The 19,457-nt window shown below is 25.6% G+C and overlaps 2 protein-coding genes across 7 annotated transcripts in view; one reads left to right on the top strand and one right to left on the bottom strand.

The window, feature by feature from the left end:
- Positions 1–793: 793 nt before the first annotated feature.
- On the bottom strand, positions 794–16,381 carry LOC129975071 (alpha-taxilin-like). Of its 3 annotated transcripts, XM_056087962.1 has the most exons (11): positions 16,234–16,259; positions 14,424–14,540; positions 13,939–13,969; positions 11,335–12,051; positions 8,488–8,596; positions 8,140–8,387; positions 5,387–5,581; positions 4,569–4,856; positions 4,344–4,439; positions 2,912–3,035; positions 794–1,569 (listed from the first exon to the last, which is right to left on the bottom strand). In XM_056087962.1, exons 3-11 carry the CDS (start codon positions 13,960–13,962, stop codon positions 1,508–1,510), a joined length of 1,863 nt encoding a protein of 620 aa, XP_055943937.1. In that variant the 5' UTR covers positions 13,963–13,969; positions 14,424–14,540; positions 16,234–16,259; the 3' UTR covers positions 794–1,507. The 3 variants fall into 3 exon arrangements, with proteins under 3 accessions (XP_055943937.1, XP_055943936.1, XP_055943935.1); XM_056087961.1 differs by lacking the exons at positions 14,424–14,540; positions 16,234–16,259 and adding an exon at positions 16,321–16,381 and having other exon boundaries at positions 796–1,569; XM_056087960.1 differs by lacking the exon at positions 14,424–14,540 and having other exon boundaries at positions 797–1,569; positions 16,234–16,381.
- Positions 16,382–16,647: 266 nt separating this feature from the next.
- The window catches only part of LOC129975070 (DDB1- and CUL4-associated factor 6-like), a 43,841-nt gene continuing 41,031 nt past the window's right edge, over positions 16,648–19,457 (top strand). For all 4 annotated transcript variants that reach the window (XM_056087957.1, XM_056087959.1, XM_056087956.1 and 1 more), the window contains exons 1-2: positions 16,648–16,930; positions 18,398–18,459. In XM_056087957.1, the coding sequence (XP_055943932.1) occupies positions 16,846–16,930; positions 18,398–18,459 (147 nt within the window). In that variant the 5' untranslated portion in view covers positions 16,648–16,845. The remainder of the gene's footprint in view (positions 16,931–18,397; positions 18,460–19,457) is intronic.

Here is a 19,457-nt window from a genome sequence, read left to right as displayed (position 1 = left end):
TTTTCTACTGCATTACTAATACTAGACAACCAATAACGAGGTAGAAAATGTGACCTTGAACTGCCTACAGAAAATACAGACTATAGTACAAATCTGATAAATTGTTTTTCAAATAAAAAAAAGCTTTCATTATTACCAAAGTTTAATTTTTAAAAGTAGGAAAAAGCAAACAATACATTCTCGTGTCACAAATTTTATTACAAATAAATAATACATAACAATCCACTAAGAAACTTATAGCAATAATAAGAGATTCCTTAATTATTTTAAAAGTTAAACTCCATAAAACATTAGCAATAGTCGATGAAAATAACAAAATATTTTTAAACAATATATATTTCACAAAAATTATCAAACTATGCATAAATGAAGTCCTGAAAATAACATTTTCTTCACTGAATTAAAACCCGCATTTCAAAATTTGTCAAAAAAATAAATATTTTCCATCAAGTTCATTAATGATAGAATTTTGAAAATTATTTATATCAAGACTTTTTAAAAATTATTCTTATTCTACATTAAACAAATATTTTCTTTCATTAATGATTTCCAAAAAAAATCAAAAAATTGCAAAAGTAAAAATTAGCTGTGTTAAACAAATTTGCATCAAATTCCAATTAACATTTTGTAAGTCAAGTTCAAAAAATAAAACCAGAAATTTTTGAGGTTATTTGATTTGAATTTAAAAAAAAGTCATTTTTCTCTAAATGGATAAAAATAACTAATATAGACATTATTAGTTACATTTGAAATTTATAATTATACAGACTCTTTTGTAATAAATTATTAAATCAAATGTAAGATTACTGGGTTTTTTTATGTTCAAAGTAACAATATTGATGTTACTCTTAAAATTGTATATTAATTATACTTAACATTTTATACAAGTTTTAGTAAATATTATGGGAAAATTAATATCAATAAACCAGACTAAGACAAAAAAAAATTTTTTTTAAACGAATTTTGAAGAATATAAAAGTAAGCAATCAATATAAAGCATTAAAGTTTCAAAAAGTAGAGAAAGATATCAGAGGAAAAACATAAAAAAGTGATTTTGAAAAACACAAATTCTCTGACCAGCAGAATTCTTTAAATGCATAAATAAAACAATACTTTTTTTATAGTTGCACAAAATACAACTATTCAAATAAAAGTAAAAAAGTAAACTTCTTTTATACAATTACATGAAATATGATTTTAGTATCACTCGAAGTTTGAAAAATGAAATCTGAAGATTTTGTTTTTGCAATTGAAAATAATTTTATTTTACATAATTCAAAATGCATAAATACACAAAATGAACCCTTATTGTGTTTCAAGTGATAAGACTAGCATAAAAAACAAAAAAACTTGTTATAATATTGGTATTAACCATCAAATCCGTCATATTTAATTATTTAAATATTCACACAACAACTACAAACAAACAAACACATGCACACGCTTATTTCATAAATAAAAGAAAGAACACATCTTTTTACAACAGTTTAACAGTAGGAACAGGTAATCAAGCAACTCCAGTTTCAGGTGTAAGAGAAGGCACATCCGGAGTTGTTGCAGATTCAGAATCTTAAAATAAATAAATAAAAAGAAGATTATAAAACAGAAAGGATATAGATTATAATTATTATCTAACAAAATATATCAATCAAATAGTATCAATAATGTCTAATAACTTTTTCACTTCTTGACTATCATTTTAAGAAAAGAAAATAATTATGAATTAGAGTTACATAATTAGTGCGGTCACAGATGTGATGAACATCATTGAAATCAAAAGCCTCCAATAACAGAAATTAAATTAAACATAAAAGCAAAATCTGAATAAAAAGCAATGATTTTTTTACATTTATTTTGTATCACAACAGTGGCATTGTATGTTAATATTGGATTATAAGAATTTAGACAGAGAAGTAAAGTGAAACTGAAAAGATGCTAAAAAACAGAATGTTTGCAGCAAGTGATATTATTAGAATTGTGTAATAATAATTCCCATGACATTGAACTTTAATTTCCATTTGGTTCAGAGTCAAGCTAGAGCTCCGGTCAATATTGCTTCATTAGTGGTAGTGGAGTAGTCAGCTGAACACTAGTCAAGCATCAAGCTAGAGTAAAATTACCCAAGGACCTGCAACCTGTGTTGACCAGATGGTTCACAATGGATATTGATTACATTTAATTTCAACTAAATCATTTAGATATATTTTCATGTAAACGATTTCATTAAATTGTCATTCATTAAAGCCATGTTATTTTGTCTTACATATGCTCTGTTTATTGAATACATGAACTGTTTTAATGGAAATCAAGGCTAGGACATCAAAGTACTTTTAAAAACATAAATGTGCAATTCATCTGACTTCTAAATTTTGAGGTATTGTAAATTAATTTTTTTTTTTTTATTCATCTTGTAAATTACTCAGATATTAAATATGATCCTTTTTTTTTTTTTTTTTTTTTTTTCACAAATGGAAAGAAATATTGCAATCAAATATATTCTGCCATAATGGAAATGGTTTGAATTTCAGGGCAACAATAATGATATATTTGCATGAATATAAAATTGGATAGTTAAAGACATTTTTTGGCACTTAGAAATGCATAAAATTCAGCTTAATTTTAAATGAATTAAAATTTCTGAAAAATCACAAGGTGTATGCTCTCACTTATCATACTATATACATGTATATAGCATAAAATGCAGAAAAGCAATCCTTATTTATTCTACAATTTTTTAAACAAACACAGCAAAATAAATATACAGAACACAATCGAGGCACTATAAAATTTATTCTTTATTTAAATTAATACTTGAATAATCAAATCATATAAAATAATTCCAGTTGTTGTGGCTAGTTAAAAACAAATTAAAGTACTGGGAGCAATAATAATAATAAAAAAAAACCCTTACTAGCATTCTGAGTATTAAGTTGATTCCGCAGTTCATTTCTCTCAGCTTGTAATGCCCTACAGAGTTTTTCTAAAGTTGCTATTCTCTGCTGAGCATTTGCAAACTCCTTATCTTGTTTCTCTTTCTAAAATAAAATAGCACTATATTAATTATATACTATATAGTAAAATAAATTTTGTCAATTTCACAAATTAGAGGATTTTAAGAAAACGGACAGAGAAACAATATTTTTCAATCTTGGCTTCATGCATTTTCCTGAAATTAAAATTTTATCACAGTACTTCTAGAATAAATTAAATTTCTGCACCTAGAATAAAACAGCAAGATATAATATAAATAATGATATTTAGATTAAAGAAAGTGAATGTGTTGACGATGAATTAAAGCAGAATTTAATCTCTAGCTTGAAATATAACATGATAAAGTGCTAGTCTTCACAACATTGCCAACTGCAATCTGTATATAATGATTTTTTTAATGCCCTATTTTACAAAAAGAATGCTAGCATAAAAATATTTTATTTGAGAACTCCCCCCCCCCTCAAAAAAACCCCATTAAAATTTCATTAATCTTCAAATTAATTAAAAACCTAATTATAAATTCAAAACTTCTTTTGAGATAAGCATCAAATTTAATGGACTAGGTATATGGATTGAAATATAGTAGCTCACCTACTTTTTTTTGCCATGAAAATTGTTTTGAATGATTTTTGCATTACGATCATTGTAGTTTACAGATAATATGCCACTCTGTAAATAGTATTATGTTAAAATATAGAAAAGTATTTCTCTTAGAAAATTAGAAAAATAAAAGTCATCCATTTAACGTCTATTCCATTAAAAAGAATCTAATAAAAGAAAAGTTTTCAATTTAATTTCTTTTTGTTCTAACATACAACTATATACCCCAGTTTGCTGTATGTTTTTATTTTTGCCAGAAAATATTTGAATAATACATAATAATAATAATAAAAACATTTACAAGAGAATGCTTTATCATTTACAAAATAAGAATAACTGAAAGATTCATCTACAAGTAATCTTGCTGCAATCATTATCTATATGCTACATATTAGTCAACTAAATAAAATAAAAATATATGATTTGAAACAGTGCTTATGGTTGGCATTAAAATTGAGTTAAAGATTCATTAGCAGAATTCCTTTTCAAAAGCAAAATTTCATCTCAGAAAGAATCTTATTTCTTTTTAACTTCACTATAGCTATTAAATGGCAGTAAATTAATTACAAATAAGAAAAAAACAAATTTTTTTCTCATAATGAAAAAAAAAAAAATTCATAATAAGTATGCATAAAATAAATGAAAGATATATATAATTTATGATCAAATGTGAGATGTTCAATCATATTGATATATACTATACTAAAAATGTTGAACAAGAAAATTTTTCATAAAATTGACAAAAAACTTACATGATTTATCATTTCCAATAAAGCATTATTACTACTTTCCCATTTTTGTTTGTATACATTTGTTTCCTTTTCTAGTTTCTTGATTTTTTTGGAAGTCTGAAATATGGAACAACATATTTAAATCCTAGCGAAGGATGTATTACACAATAGTTAATATATAACTTCAAAGCAATATTTAAAAGCAAACATACTATTTTGAAGAGACTGATGATAGAAAAAACTTACCGACTCCATATCATTCTTGAAAGTAGCAAAAACCTTACTGCTATTGCTGAGGACATTTTGAAATTCTTCATATTTTGAGGTATAATCACCTAATTCAGTTCGTAACTGCAACTCATTTGTTGTAAGTAAGGTGCACCGTTTTTGTAATTCACTTAAGTTTTCTAGAAGAGCTTGCTTTTCTCGAAGGAACTTTTCGGTTTCTTGCTTTAAGAGTAAATTAACTTTGGCATGTTTTGCTTTAGCAAGTTGAGTTTCTAATTCCTTCTGTTGAACAATCTTGGACATATGCTGAAAAAATACAAGTAATTTGACATGAATTTATAAAAACTGTTTTCTTTAAATTTCCCAAATGCAGAAATAAATTCTGACATAAAAAATATACATTAGATTAAGCAAGATAAACTTTCATTCAATTAATTAATTATTTTTTAATTACTAATAACAGATTAATTAAGAGAATTCTAAACATATATCACTTAAGCTAAAAATAGAATTAAAAAAATTGCAATTTTATAGCATTTATTTCTTTGGATTTGACAATTAATCATGCATGTTTAATTTTTTTAATTGAATTCTGGTCTATTTACAAGCCCGTTTTAGTTAATAAAATATTTTTTTTTAAAGCAAAAATTCGATAATCAAAAAAGTTTTATCACCTTCATAGAATTAAATATATTACACATTGCAATTTTCAAAATCCCTTTATCTCAAGATATATATATATATATTTGATAATTCAAAAGTTATTTATATTTTTGGAGTTTAATTTGAAATTTCATATACATGCAAATTTAACTATATATGAAAAAAATTCTTACTTGCTCCCAAACTTCATAGTTGTCAACTAAACTTTTTAGTTTAGTAGCTAATTCTGCATTTTCTTGTCTCAGCGTAACATTTTTCTTGGAATTTTCTTGCATTAAAGCACTTATATCATTAAGAGTGGACTGAAACTTATTAGCTATTTCTTTCCTTTTTTCTTCTTCTGCCTTGATGCGAAGCAAACTTTCTTCCTATTTTAAAATAAAATAAAATGAGAATAAAATGCAATTTTTTATATAATAAATTACCAGTTAATAAAATTTCTTATTGATTTCCCCCAAAGGAATTAATTTACAGTATAATTTCAAATTTACTTTAGGCATAATCCAAAACACAGAATAAACTTTTAAAACCAAAATGAGATTTAAAAAAATTAAATTTAATGAGTCAAATTTAATAACTAAATTTGAGATAGCAATTCTGTAAAACAATACTTAGAATTTTTTTTTTTTAGTAGAAATAAAATATGCAAATAACTTTCCTTAAAATTTCTGAAACAAGCAAATCAGACATAACATAGGTATAAAATAAAAATTTGAATTTCATAAAATACTCAGTTTATCAGGAACATCAAAGTTTTATTAGAAAATAAATTTCTGCATTTCATATAACATTTTTATCTATATTAACTTCAGTGAAAAGCACCATTTCATACTTAAGAAAGGATACTGATAAAACTCAAATAATAATAAAAAGAACTATTTAACCTATTTCCATAGCAATAGAAATTAAACAGAAAACTAGAAAGCTAATTGCAAAAAAGTACACTGGAATTTTTTTTAACAAACATAAATCACACCCAAATTTTACTTGTAATTTAAAATATTCATTAAGAGGAACTCCCCCCCCCCACATACAACTATCTGTGTAAAACAAAACACTGTGTTGCATTATGAAAAAAAAATTTAAAAAATTATAATTATGTAATTTAATATTTATAATGCACATTTTTTATTTTTTACAAGAAAGTTGTCTAAAGATATATGTATTTTTAGCTACATTTCAAAAATTGACAAAATGAGACACAGTATTACTGCTTTATTAGGGTGATGGATTTCATTGTATAACACAATTCCCAATGTTTTTAGCAACTCTCTTATATGATTGGATGGCTGTTGCTCTGTTGGTGTTACTATTTCTCCAAATCTGCTTAATGATTTATCAAATCTCATCTGCAATTTTTTTGCTGCAACACAGAATGCATTCCATAAGTTCTGTGGTTCTAGTTATATTCTTCTGAAGCTCATCGAAGGCCTTGCCAGTAAAATTTAGCCCCATAATATTTGTCAGAGAAACAATTTCAATCAATGAAAGTTCACAGGAACTTATTCAAATCTTTGAAAGTCATGTTCAACAACACTATGTGGCCTGTTTCTCCCATGCAGAAATACTGATCCACTTTAAATAACTACTCAATACAGACTGATACTCAATAGATCAATCATGCATGCACGTGATGTCATGTCTCTTCACTTGTTCTTCTCAAAACATCGCCTGTTAAGACATTCAATTTTTGCATATTGTTTTGTGCGTTAAGTCATATGTTATTCTTAGATTCTACAAGTCATACAAGTTCCTTTATTAACTTGAATGAAATTTTTGCTTCAAATCTTTTATAGTGAATGTGGTTGCTAAATACTTTGCTTTGTGACAAAGAAATTCACTTCAAGAAATAATGCAAGAAGCAAGGTAAAAAGAAAATTTTTTCAAAAAGTACAACATTTTTCAATAACAACAAAAAGTACATTTTAAAAATTTTGAAAAAAAAAAAAAAGTGATTTAATTATTAAAACTTTTGAAAGTATTGGCATAGATAAGATATAATTTAAATACTAAGAATCTTGGCAAGGTCTATGAATTAATATTGAAATGGGTAAAAGTGATAAGAAAAAGAAACATGTAAGGGACTGGTCTAATCATAAGGAAATTTCAAAGCATTGGATTTTTTTTCTTTAGAAAATTTGATTATCAATTTATGGAGGTCAGACTATTATACAGTAGACTCCCGATTATCCGCGGGCGGGTTATCCGCGCCTGCCGCACAAAGTTTTTTTTTTTTTTTTTTTTTTTTTTTTACTGATTTTTTTATAAAGGTGCAGTTTTACAGTTATGCTTTTGTAATTACATAATACATTACAGTGTTAAAACAGTACATATGTATTAATTTTTCTGTGTATCCTTGACGCCTCTCGTAAATACTAAGCACTTTTCTGTTTTCATTAACAAAATGCATTTTAGGTTAGTTTTGAGTGATATACTAAAATATTAAGCGTTAGTTAAACATTTCCTGCTGTTTATTTTAAGTTTTATTGTACATAAAACGATTTTTCAAAGTTGGAATGACTGTTTTCTTTTTTGCTATACCCGTTTTTAGCTTTTTTCGGATTATCCGCGATTTTTGTTATCCGCGGCGGCCGCGCCACCCAATTCCGCGGATAATCGGGAGTGTACTGTATTCTCCCCTTTTGCAAAATTGGGAAAAGCTGAAACTATAGAGATTTAAATGTTTTCATTTCTGTAGAGCTGGAGAGTGATGGAAAGTATGAAGTTTCAAGTGCCATCCTCATCATTTGAAAGCAGTTCGTAATAATTCGATTTATTTTTAAAAATTTAGAATGAAATTTTAATCTATTAAATTAACATTAAAAACTAAAGAAAAACAGATCACAATGATGAGCAGATTTGTAGTATTTTGCCAAAATTACATATTTATTAATAGAAAACAAGAAGAGATTAATGCATTATTTACTTTAATAGCCTTGCTTTGTCTTTGTAATTCTCGACATAAGCCTTCCAATCTTGACTTGGCAAGTATAAGTCGATTATTTTCTGCTTGCAACTGTTCTTTTTCTCTTTGTTGAGTAATAATCTGTCTTTCTAGTTGCTTAAATCTCGGGTCCAGCAAACGAAGTTCTTCTGTTACTTCTAAATGCTTTTTACATAATAAATGTAGCTTTTCTTCAGCTGTTCCGTTCCCTAGTGATTTCAATATCTGATCTGAAGGGAAAAATATATATATAATTTCAACACATATATACATAACTAAATCAGAGAATAAAAACAAAAATTAATTATTATAGTAATTAATTATTTTTACCAATAGTCTTTTCTCCTTTCTTTTTAGAGTTGACATTTTTTTGCTTTTTGGAGACTTTTTCCTCTTCAATAGATATATTCTTAAGCATTTCTCTTAGGGAATCGGATGACTGGAAAATGATAAAAACATCTTGCTTATTTTTAAATCATATAAAGACAAGAACATGTTGAATAAAAATTCTTTTAATGTAACAACAGCAACATTGTGATTTAATTTCATTATACTTAAAATATAAATACATTTTTAAAAAAATAAAACAGATATTTTATAGATACTGATACATAAAGACAGTAATTTAATTGTCAGCTTATTAAATTTTATTTAGTTGCTCAAAGAAAATATTTTAATAGAAGCATTAGTGAGAACATATAAAAAAAATACCATACAATCATGTTCAAATAAATGTTACAAGCCACTTTTGATGATCATTTGTTTGTCTACAACCAACATATTTAAAATAATTGGAAAACCTAAAGGATTATTTCTCCAGGTACAAACACTATACCAATTTTGACAATTTTTTTTATTTATATTAATGTTACCAATAGTGATATGAATATCATATAAATGAGAGGTGCCCTTCTGTTAACTACTATCTATATATGAGAGAAATTTCAAAACCATTCATTCACTGTTTGAAAATTCTTCTTTCATCTTTTTCCATGAGATTTAGCAAGATGAAAGCTAAAGCTCCCAAACTTATCAACTGGTCGAATTTCCGGAATTACCATCATTAATTAATTTTGACATTTTGCAAGCCGATAAAAGAACAGTTATATTTTGAAGTGACAAAACTATCAAATTGGCTCTGATAATTGGTAAAATGATTCCTGTTATTGAGACTATGTTAAAGAATTTAGCAAAATCTATAAAAATTGAGAGGAAGGGGGTAGATAACAATTAATGTCTTAATGAGAGCCATAAGTATTAGTAAATAATTTTTAAAAAATATCAATTAAGTGGTTTGAAGTTAGAAACCTCTGACACAGGATTTTTTAGAAGAGAACAAACAAAAGTTTTTTTTTCTTTTTCATTTTTTTTTTTTTTTTTTTGAAAAAAGAGAAAGAGAGAAATGAAAGGCAATTGACTTAAGACATATCTAAGGATCATGAGCTTTTATACATTTTTTTTTTTTGTATTTGGCTCAGGACAAATTCTGTTGAAGAAAGATATTTCCATAGGGAATATACTGTAAGTTTTGTTTTTTCAGTTTCTTCCAAATAGAAAATGCTGGAAGGTCCTAACTTGGAACTAATTCACACAAAAAGCATCTTTAATATCATTGAAAACCCTTCCTAAAGCATTTTTCTTTAGAATTAATCAAACTGAAGCTATATAAAACACAAACATATACAAATAAAATAAACATAACCCAAGAAAATTTTTCAATATTTATTTATGATTTTAATGAGTAATTGTTAGTTATTTTAATGAAATTAAATATTCAATAACGGTACTTATATTTACATAATACGTAGTATTTGAATATTCTAAAATTTAATGAAAAGTAATCTGAAGATTCTTTTATGTAAATATATTACATATTTACATAAAAGAATCTTCAGATTACTTTTCATTAAATTTTTTCCAAAAGAAGGATCTTGGATCTGTAACTAAGTTTATGTTAAATATAAAATATAGTAACACACAATTTTGATTTCAAATTTAATTTTTAAAACAACATTTTATATTAAAAATGGGATAGTAAAAAAAATTCTACAAAATGTTTAAAATATTGCAAAAAGATATTCTTATTTACAAAATTCTTTTCTCTTAAAATCTAGAAATCTTTAGAAGAAATAATCACCATTCATTAAATCAAAATTTCTTCACTTTGCCCAAATGGATAAAAATTTAAATAGAATAAATATTGTAATTTTATTAACTTTCCATGAAAAAAAAAAACCCTTTAATCCATTAAAAAAACAAAATTAAAATAACCAAAACAAATAATATTGCATTTAAACATAAAAATTATTTGCAAGTTTTATTTGCTATTGCTGTTCAGATTAAAGAAATAATGTTTTGCCTCAAATTTTTTTTTTTTAAATAAACATTTTAGTGAAAAAATTTCCATCAGTAAATCAAAAATAATCTGCAAGACTCCCCATTTCTCTAATTTTTTAAAGTCTTCTAAAGACTGATTGAATTTTGAAATAAAGATTATACATTTCCTGAATGCAAAACAATCCTGGATTATTGTTTAAATTCGCTTTAAAGTCATAGCAAGAATATTCTAGCTTATTTTATTCAACTCTCCACATCTTTTAAAAAAATGATCCAATTACACAGAAATTCGGATTTATTTTCATCATTATACAGCATGGTAATTGACCAGCACATTGATCATTAGCACATGCTCAATGTGCTAATGGTAAAAATCAGGGATGATTGTGGCTCCATTTAAAAAATTTTAAAAACTAGCATGATTACAAAAAATTCAAAACAATTTTGAATAATTTAAAAAGATGCAGTACATATTCATACATGCGTATTTTAAAATGAAATTTTATAGTTTTGCTCTGACAAGTATTTGAATTCAATGTGGAACTTGATATAAAGTTACACAATATCTTAATATATTTTAGAATTTCAAAAAAAAAAAAAAAACTAGAAATTGCAGATTTAAGAAAGTTGAAAATTTGAAATTTCAAATAAAATTTGAATACAATCACCCCTGACAGCAACTTTATATCTTTTAAAAGTATGAACACAGAACTATTATACAGCTATGACATTCATCAAAAATGTTAATTAGCAAAATTTTTCATTTCCTTTACTTACAATTAAAAGAAGAAGGGAAAAAAAAAAAAAAATTAGAATAAATAATTTAGAGTTCAAACTTGCCTGATTTTGTGTTGCTGGGATTGATTTTGTATTATTTGGAAGTGCTTCAGGAATTATTTCCTTCTTCTTATCATCTGAAACAGAATCTTTTAAATCTGTTTTAACAGTGACATTGTTTGAAACATCAGCAGTGACTTTGGTGCTTTCTGTAGAAATATCAGAACTTTTTTCAGCATTAATTTCTGTAGAATTAACATCAACATTTGCAGGATCCTTATTTTCTTCTGAAACAATTTCAATATTATTATTATCTTGAATTGAGTTTCCACTATTTGCCTCAGCCTTTTCATCCGATTCAAAAGATCCACTAACAATTTTTTCAAAATCAGCAATTTTCTTATTTAAACTTTCCTCCAGCTCAGCTGCTGGATCTACTTCAGTTATAACAACTCCTTCCCGAGAACTCAAAACTTCTGAGATAGTTTTTCTAATGTTCTGTGCAGTAGTACTGCAAACAATCATAATATCTTTATAAGCATCATTTATATGGTCAGGAATAACCAAGTCTGGATCATCAATAGAAAAAGTTTCATCAAGTATTGATGTTGCTGCATCTATAACACAGATGTCATCTAATGAATCATCATTATAATCATCATCTGTTTTAGAATTTTCATTTTTGCCTTCAGCCTGATTTCCTTTATTTTCAATAGATTCTTGGACAGGTTCTGTAATGGTTTCCAACTGAGCTCCAGAGTCTACATTGGCAGCATTATTCTAGGAAAGAGATTCATATTGATTTTTTTTTAAAAGCAGAAAAAAAAACATACATTAATTAATTTTACAGAATTCTTTATACAATATTCTAAATAGATAAAAATAAAAATATATGAGGAAAATAAATTAATATGAAACTTATAAAATATAGTTTGCAAGATATATTTTTAAAAAGTTATAAAAAAACTAATAAAATGATAAGATTTTCATTAATTTTTATTTGTCTATATCTAAAAATAAAATAGACGAATATCCAAATTAAATGGACATAGTTATTTTTAAGAATAAGCTTCATTTTATACATTTTAATTTCACTATCAGATCTACTATTTACAAATATTTTTATTCTTAAAGATTTGTTTTTCTTTTAGGTTGTTCAGAAAATAATAATAATTATAAAGTATACAGATTCAAAAATGTAATTATCCTGTAATAATGAATGGAGAAAGACAAGATGCAAACACACATTTTACTAAAATAAAATCTGCATGTTATCATTGTTAAGAAAAGCTAAATTTACAAAATGCACAAATGTTGCAAAAGATGTTCAAATTTGATTTCTCAAAGAACAAATATGCCTATCATCACCAATATAAAGACCTATAATTTAATGGAAGGTTCCTTTCTGGCAACACTTAAACAACAGTAGTATATAAGAAGGATGTAAGATTTTCATTTTCTCCTGCAATTAAGTTGCGGAGTTTATTAATGCTTTAAGTAACACTAAAAAATTAACTGAAGCCAAAGAAATGTGGAAATCATTCTGGTCAAAATATGCAACCTTTATGCCTAGTTAATCCAACAAATGAATCTTATTACTCCAAAATTACTGATGAGACTTCTTTCAAAAATATTTTTTAACTTATCTGTCATAAAAGATATTGATTTATTAAGCAGTTCCTGAGAAAGCAAGAATAAATATATGTCACAAGCATTCCTATTTGTAATGTTTTTCCCTAATGCATTCAAATTCTTTTGCAATTGCTACTCTTATAAAAATTCTACATGGATATGATTTGGGAGCTATATGTTCCTGCCAAAAAATTTATATACACTATGTTTAAACTGTAAGTATTTTCGTTTTCCCTTTCTTACTTGAATGAATGAGAGATAAATAGATCTTAAAGCATACTGAAACAATAACAGGATCTTGATAAATATCTACATAAAATTAAATAAACATAGATGAATATATATTTTTAATTACTTTACTATGATTTATAAAAAAATCCATGAACAATAAGAAATAAAGATATTTGTTAAGTAAACAATGAAGAAAAGGATACCCATTAATGGTTCCCTTAATGCAGTCATATTCATGTGCAATTATTACTATTCTTATAAGACTTCATAGTTTAATTTCACTTTAATGAAGCCTTTCATTTCAATACTATTTATACCATATAGCCTTAGGTTATTAAGGAATGCTAGTAAGTCACCATTATTTATTTTGGATGAGCATACATAGACAAGACTCACAAGCTTAAAAACATAGATATGTATATTTTAACACTAAAATATGTATCAATAAATAATTTAAGTGAAACATGCCGCAGGAAGCCATCAACATGATAGGATGTCACACCAATCAAATCATAGTCAATGATCACACTCCTTTTCAACTCTCTTTCCCATACCAAAAAAACAGTAATATTGTTTTTCATCTCATCAGATAAAATTATGCAATATTATGATGAAATATAATTTTGAATATGTTCACATTAGACAAAGTAAGTGAGGTATATTAAACACATTTTCAAATGTAGTAATTATCAAATATGTAACTAATAATATATACACAATTTTGAATGTAGCCAATTCGACATAACAAATAAATATACATTTGACATAAATTAATTTTTTTAAATAAAAAAAAAAGAATCTTACCTGATTTTCTTGAGAAGCATCCATATTTATACTAAAATAAAAAGAAAAAAAAAGTTGAAAAAAATACCAGAGAGAAGTTTACAAAATAAAATGAAAAATAATATCATAGAATCAATAAGATGTTAAAGATCAATAAGTCTTAAAATTGCTCTACAAATATCAAAGAGAATTAACAAGGATTCAAATTTACTGGTTGATCACATTATACTGTGACAAATTAGCTATTTTTTAATTATTCTAATGTATGCAGCATTACTTTATTTACAGGATAACCTAAATCAGAAGGAATAGTCTCCCCAAAACTTTCTTGCATACTTCCTAATAAAGATGTTACCCTCCCCCCCTGCATAAAATGCCCGACATGGTATTGGCGAACAATTACAATACTTCCTCTATGTATGCAAGAATATATATATATAATTAATAATAAAAACCAAGTTAATAGGAAAACAGAATCAAAATTAAACCAAATAAAATAAGAATACGGCCTGAAGACTTTCTCAAGGGTCACCCTCAGACAAGGATTCAAAATAAGGGATTTTTTCTGTGAGGAATCCAGACTTTTGTCCAACAGTATTGACCCCTCGTGACCCGAAAATCCCCTGAAATTAATGTATATATATAAATAAAATTTCAATATAATTATTACAGTAATATTACAAAAAAAACATACGAGGGATTCTTCGCAAACCTCTGCACTAAAAGTAAGTAAACTTTTTGCTGTAAAGAGCCATTTTCAAAATTATATTTACTAATAATATTAATAAAACTTCAAATCAGCAGCTTGAATGATAAAATATACATTTTAAAAGCTGAGTTTAAATGTAGGACTTTTGCTTGTTTTGCAAAAATTAAGAATATATATATTTTTTATTTTGTATAAAAGTACTTATACAATATATATAATAATTCACTTATTTAACATATTGATTCAATAGTCATAATTATAATTACAAAATATAATACTTAAAGGGAAAAAAATAAGGAAAAGAGAATAATGAAAAAAAAAAAAACTTATAAATTATCATTTTTCTTTAGTCAAATAATATTACAGAGTTTCAAATATTTATCTAATTAAAATGAATATAGAGTTTAAATATACATTTAATACAAAATAAGAGTATTATGTTATTTAAGAATTTTTGTTTGGATAAATTTAATAATTTATATTAATTACAAACTTAAAAACCGCCACAAGCATATAAAAAGAAAAAAAAAAAAAAACGTGGCTCTGTAGTAGCAGGTTACCGATCTTTACCTCAATTACATACAAGTGCAGGAAAATCCTCTAAATACTCCCTGTGTTCATTTGATTCTTAATTTTATAAAAGCCAGTTATAAAGAGTTCCAAGATTGCCTTTAGCTTTAGATGAAAGGTAATTCTAATACAGAATTATCACATGGCCCTCAAGAAGAGAGTAATAAATGGAATATTTTTTGTTTTTCTTTTTCAAAAATAAATATACAGAATTGAATAGGGGAAAAAACTTACTGGACACTGGCTTAAAGCATATATATTAAGATAAGTTTATTGAGAAATAAAATTAGAATGAAATACTAGTATCAGTATATTTTGCCATCTACTATTTATATCTAATACAAGATTTTGTAATAAAATTTTTTTTTGAACACACAATTTTTGAAAATTGTGTGTTTTTTGAAAATTTTTGAAAATAAAATTCATAATTCTTTAAATACATTATTATTATGAAAATCACCCATGCATGCAACATAACCTTGTTACACAATATTACTCAAACAGATTATATTTGCAAGGTTAAATAAATCTTAGAACCTTAAAAATGAATACCTGTTAATGAAATAGATAAACAGAATTTAAAGTGTTTTTTTAAAAAATTTTTTAAAGCAGATTCAGCATAGCACAAGAGTTTTCATAAATTCATATCACATATAAAATGTATATATACATTCACATTTCTTTGGCATCTTCATTTATATCGAAGCAAAGGCTTTTAAAGATTTAAAAAAAAAGTAACTAAAAAGGAAATAAAAGCTACAATGGTTGGCATAAAAAAAACATTGATTTCAATGAAATTTAGCGGTTATGCAAGAAAATTGGTTATACAAAAGAAAATTGCGAAGTAAATAATTTTATAAAGTAAAATTTCGAAACAAAAATAATACTAATAAGTGCACAAGTTTTTACTCAAATAATTCAGTTCCAAAAAATTTAAAATAATTATGCCATGTGGAGCAGACTAAAAATAAAATTATTACAATTTCCATGTCTTAAATAGATTGAGTATTTTTAAAATGAAATGCAAATAAGTTTACCTTAATCCACGATAATCCAGAGAAAAATAACCCTGCGCTTTTTATTTGATTATAAAAAAAAATAATATAAAGATTCCGCAATCCTACCTTATTTTACTAATTTTATATTTATAAACTCTGCGAAACCTGAAACCAAATTGCGAATTGAGGAAAGAATGAAATTTAGTGATGCCAAACACAAGAACACGGTGATTTGCAAAAATTCAGAAATAAAAGATTGAACTATTTTTAAAATTTCTTCGTTATCTTTTTTAAAATATACTTATGAATTTGTCATAAATGTTTAAATCATAATATGGTTCATAATTGTAAAATATTACTGATTCTCTATATTTCTAAAAAGCGATAAATACCTTTATATGGTAACCCTAAAAATCGCAAAATTTAATACTTGAAATGAAGTGAATAGTTTAAAAGGCCGGAGACAGAAATGTTGACATTGGTGCCTTGTTTACTAAATAAAGTTTGGGTTTCCTACTTTAAGATATGAATTATAAACAAAGAGTTATCAAAAATTGTGCGAGATTCTTCACCAGGCTAACTGTTTTGTTTAATTAGTTGAAAAAAATCGTAGTAATCTCTTTCTTCGTGATACCTAAGTTTGTTGCAAATATGAACAAGAAAAATTTATTTTCCTGCATTTTGGATATGCCTTATGGGCGCACAACACCATATCAGTTGTTTGATGCAGCCAAAAGTAAATATTTTTTTAAAATTTAGATATTTTTTATTTATATCTTTTTTTTTGTCAAAGTGCGTTTAATAATATCAGTTTGTATTTCTTTGTTATGGGGGATAAAAGTTTCGTTTGCGCAAGACTTTCGTTTTTGTTTTTTTTTCTTCTTGCTATGGAGTGCGTATCTGTCAAGATTGCAACACTCAAAAGTTTAATTCACTTATAAATAAGCTTAAGACCTAAGAATGTTTGTCTTATTTAATAATTATGATATATTTTGAGAAATTGGTTCTTGTATTATTTATAAATTATATGATGAAAACTGAATGGTGCTCCTTTCAATTTTCCATCCTTTAATACCTCCCCCCCTTAATACACCGAAAATTGTTAAATAAATTTTTCGCATTGGAAAAATGCTCATTTTATAATCGGAAATTGTAATAAAATCTTAATATTATTACAAGAAGACAAGCAAAATGACATTTTATTTCACTATTAAACATCCAGTGAATTGCAAAAATACAAATAAAAAGATTTACTGTTTGCTAAAAAGTATAAATTTTTCCTGTTATAAAATAATTATTAAATATGTCAGAAAAAATTTCACAATACTAAAAATGTTTTTTTTAAAAAATTGATTTTAGATAATAAATTTTTAAAATAAGAATCTTTGGTAAAATTTTATATATATAATTTGTGTTTTTTGTTTGATAAATCGTCTGCAAAATTAGAAAAATTTTACTTATTCTATGAATATTTCCAAGTTCTGTCAAAATATTCAAATATGTTTTGCAGGACATTACTGTTTTCAAATAACTAAATTTTGTGATCTGCAGTACTTGATAAAATTCTTGTATTCATCTATTTTTTTTATAAGTCTGTATTTTTTAAAAACAATTTTAAAATAAATATTTTACATTTTCATATTATTATTCTATTATCCTTTTAATTTTTGTGTAGTATTGTATTACTGACTATGCAGTTGCATGTTTTATTTAAAAAAATGCCTTGCTTATAAATTAAACAATTTTTAAGAAATGCAAATTCTATTTATTTAAAAATTTTTAGAGTAATACTTTGTCAAATATGATTAGTCAGGCTTCTTTCTTTTTTTTAAGGTTCACTTTGTTGTAAGAATTTTTATAAACATTGTGTATCTGCTTAAATATTTTGTACAAATGGGGTAACTATAATTAAGTTATTAAAATAAAAAATAATCTAAAGTAAGCAATAAATTTTTTAATTGAAATTTATTGAAATGTAAAAATAATTGTGCAGTTTAGTAAAAGAAGGGTCTCATAATATGGGTTGACTTGGATCGTGAGTGTCTATTTCATCTTGAAATTTTCTCCTTCCTCCCAAAAATGAAATTTGCAATCTCATTTTACAATATTGAAATTTAATTTGAATCGTGCTTAAAATAATTTTTTTATTTCTATTATGATACTTGTATTATTATATAATTATATTTATCCTTTTTCCTTTCAGATAGTCGAGAATTTGTTCAGAAATTACAACTTCAAAGAAAAATACCTGTTCATGATGGATGCGTAAGTAATGATTTCTCTAAAAATCTCTCTGATAAATTATTTATCAGAGAGATTAAAAAAATGTAGTAATCGAACTTTTAGTTTTGGTTCATACATAAATTGAAACTTTATTCTTCCTTGCAAAATAGAATTAATATGATGCTCCAAATAAGGGCTATAAATTAAAGGAAAAATATTATTAATGGGTATTTCAACCTCTATCCCAAATTATGCTAGATAGCTTATGTTATTGGCTTGGTTTATCTGATATGATTTAAACTGCTGAAACTATTTCTTTGTGTAAGGATTTTTCATCACACAATATTTAGAAAGAATGCTATAGTCCACCTCAGTATTGTTGGCGCTCGGCAGTAGAGTCGGAAACATCGAATTAGCAGGAAATGGGGAGGGCCATAAAAGCAAGCGGAAAATCAAGGTTTACATAGTTGGCGCATTAGTGGGGGGATTTGTCTCGAGTATTCAGTTAAATTTTTTTCAACTTCTATGATACGATATTTGTGAAAATAAAAAGTCGTAAAAGAAATAATACTGCAGTTATATGGCTGAATCAATCATTTATCTTATGGTTTAATTAATTAATTATCATGAGATTAAATTAATTCAGCATTACTATAATGAATCAAGATAGCTGGTATTTGTACATACAGTTTCAGACTTTATATAGATTCAGTGGAACTTAGTGAGAGGAGGAGATGAAGGGTGACACCGCTCCCCCTAGATATGGCTTCAAATCGGTAATATTTGAAAGGAACTCGAACGTGATATTTTATTCTGCAATTTCGATGGCATTTGGATAAATACGATTACATTGTTAAGAGAAAACAGTAAAATACTCAAGTACTCTGTGAAATACTCAAGTACCTCTTTCCGAAAAGTAATTCAAGGTTTTTTTTTAAATATGTGTTGCAACTTTATTGAAATAATTTAATTGAAAGAAAAAGCTGTTGCTTCTCTAATTTTTAGTACATAAATGTCGTTTCTATTGTCTTTAAACTATA

Source organism: Argiope bruennichi, chromosome 7 (genome assembly GCF_947563725.1).
Source record: "Argiope bruennichi chromosome 7, qqArgBrue1.1, whole genome shotgun sequence".
NCBI lineage: Eukaryota > Metazoa > Arthropoda > Arachnida > Araneae > Araneidae > Argiope > Argiope bruennichi.
The sequence above is the reverse complement of the archived record's forward strand: the minus strand, read 5'-3'. Positions and strand labels throughout refer to the sequence as shown.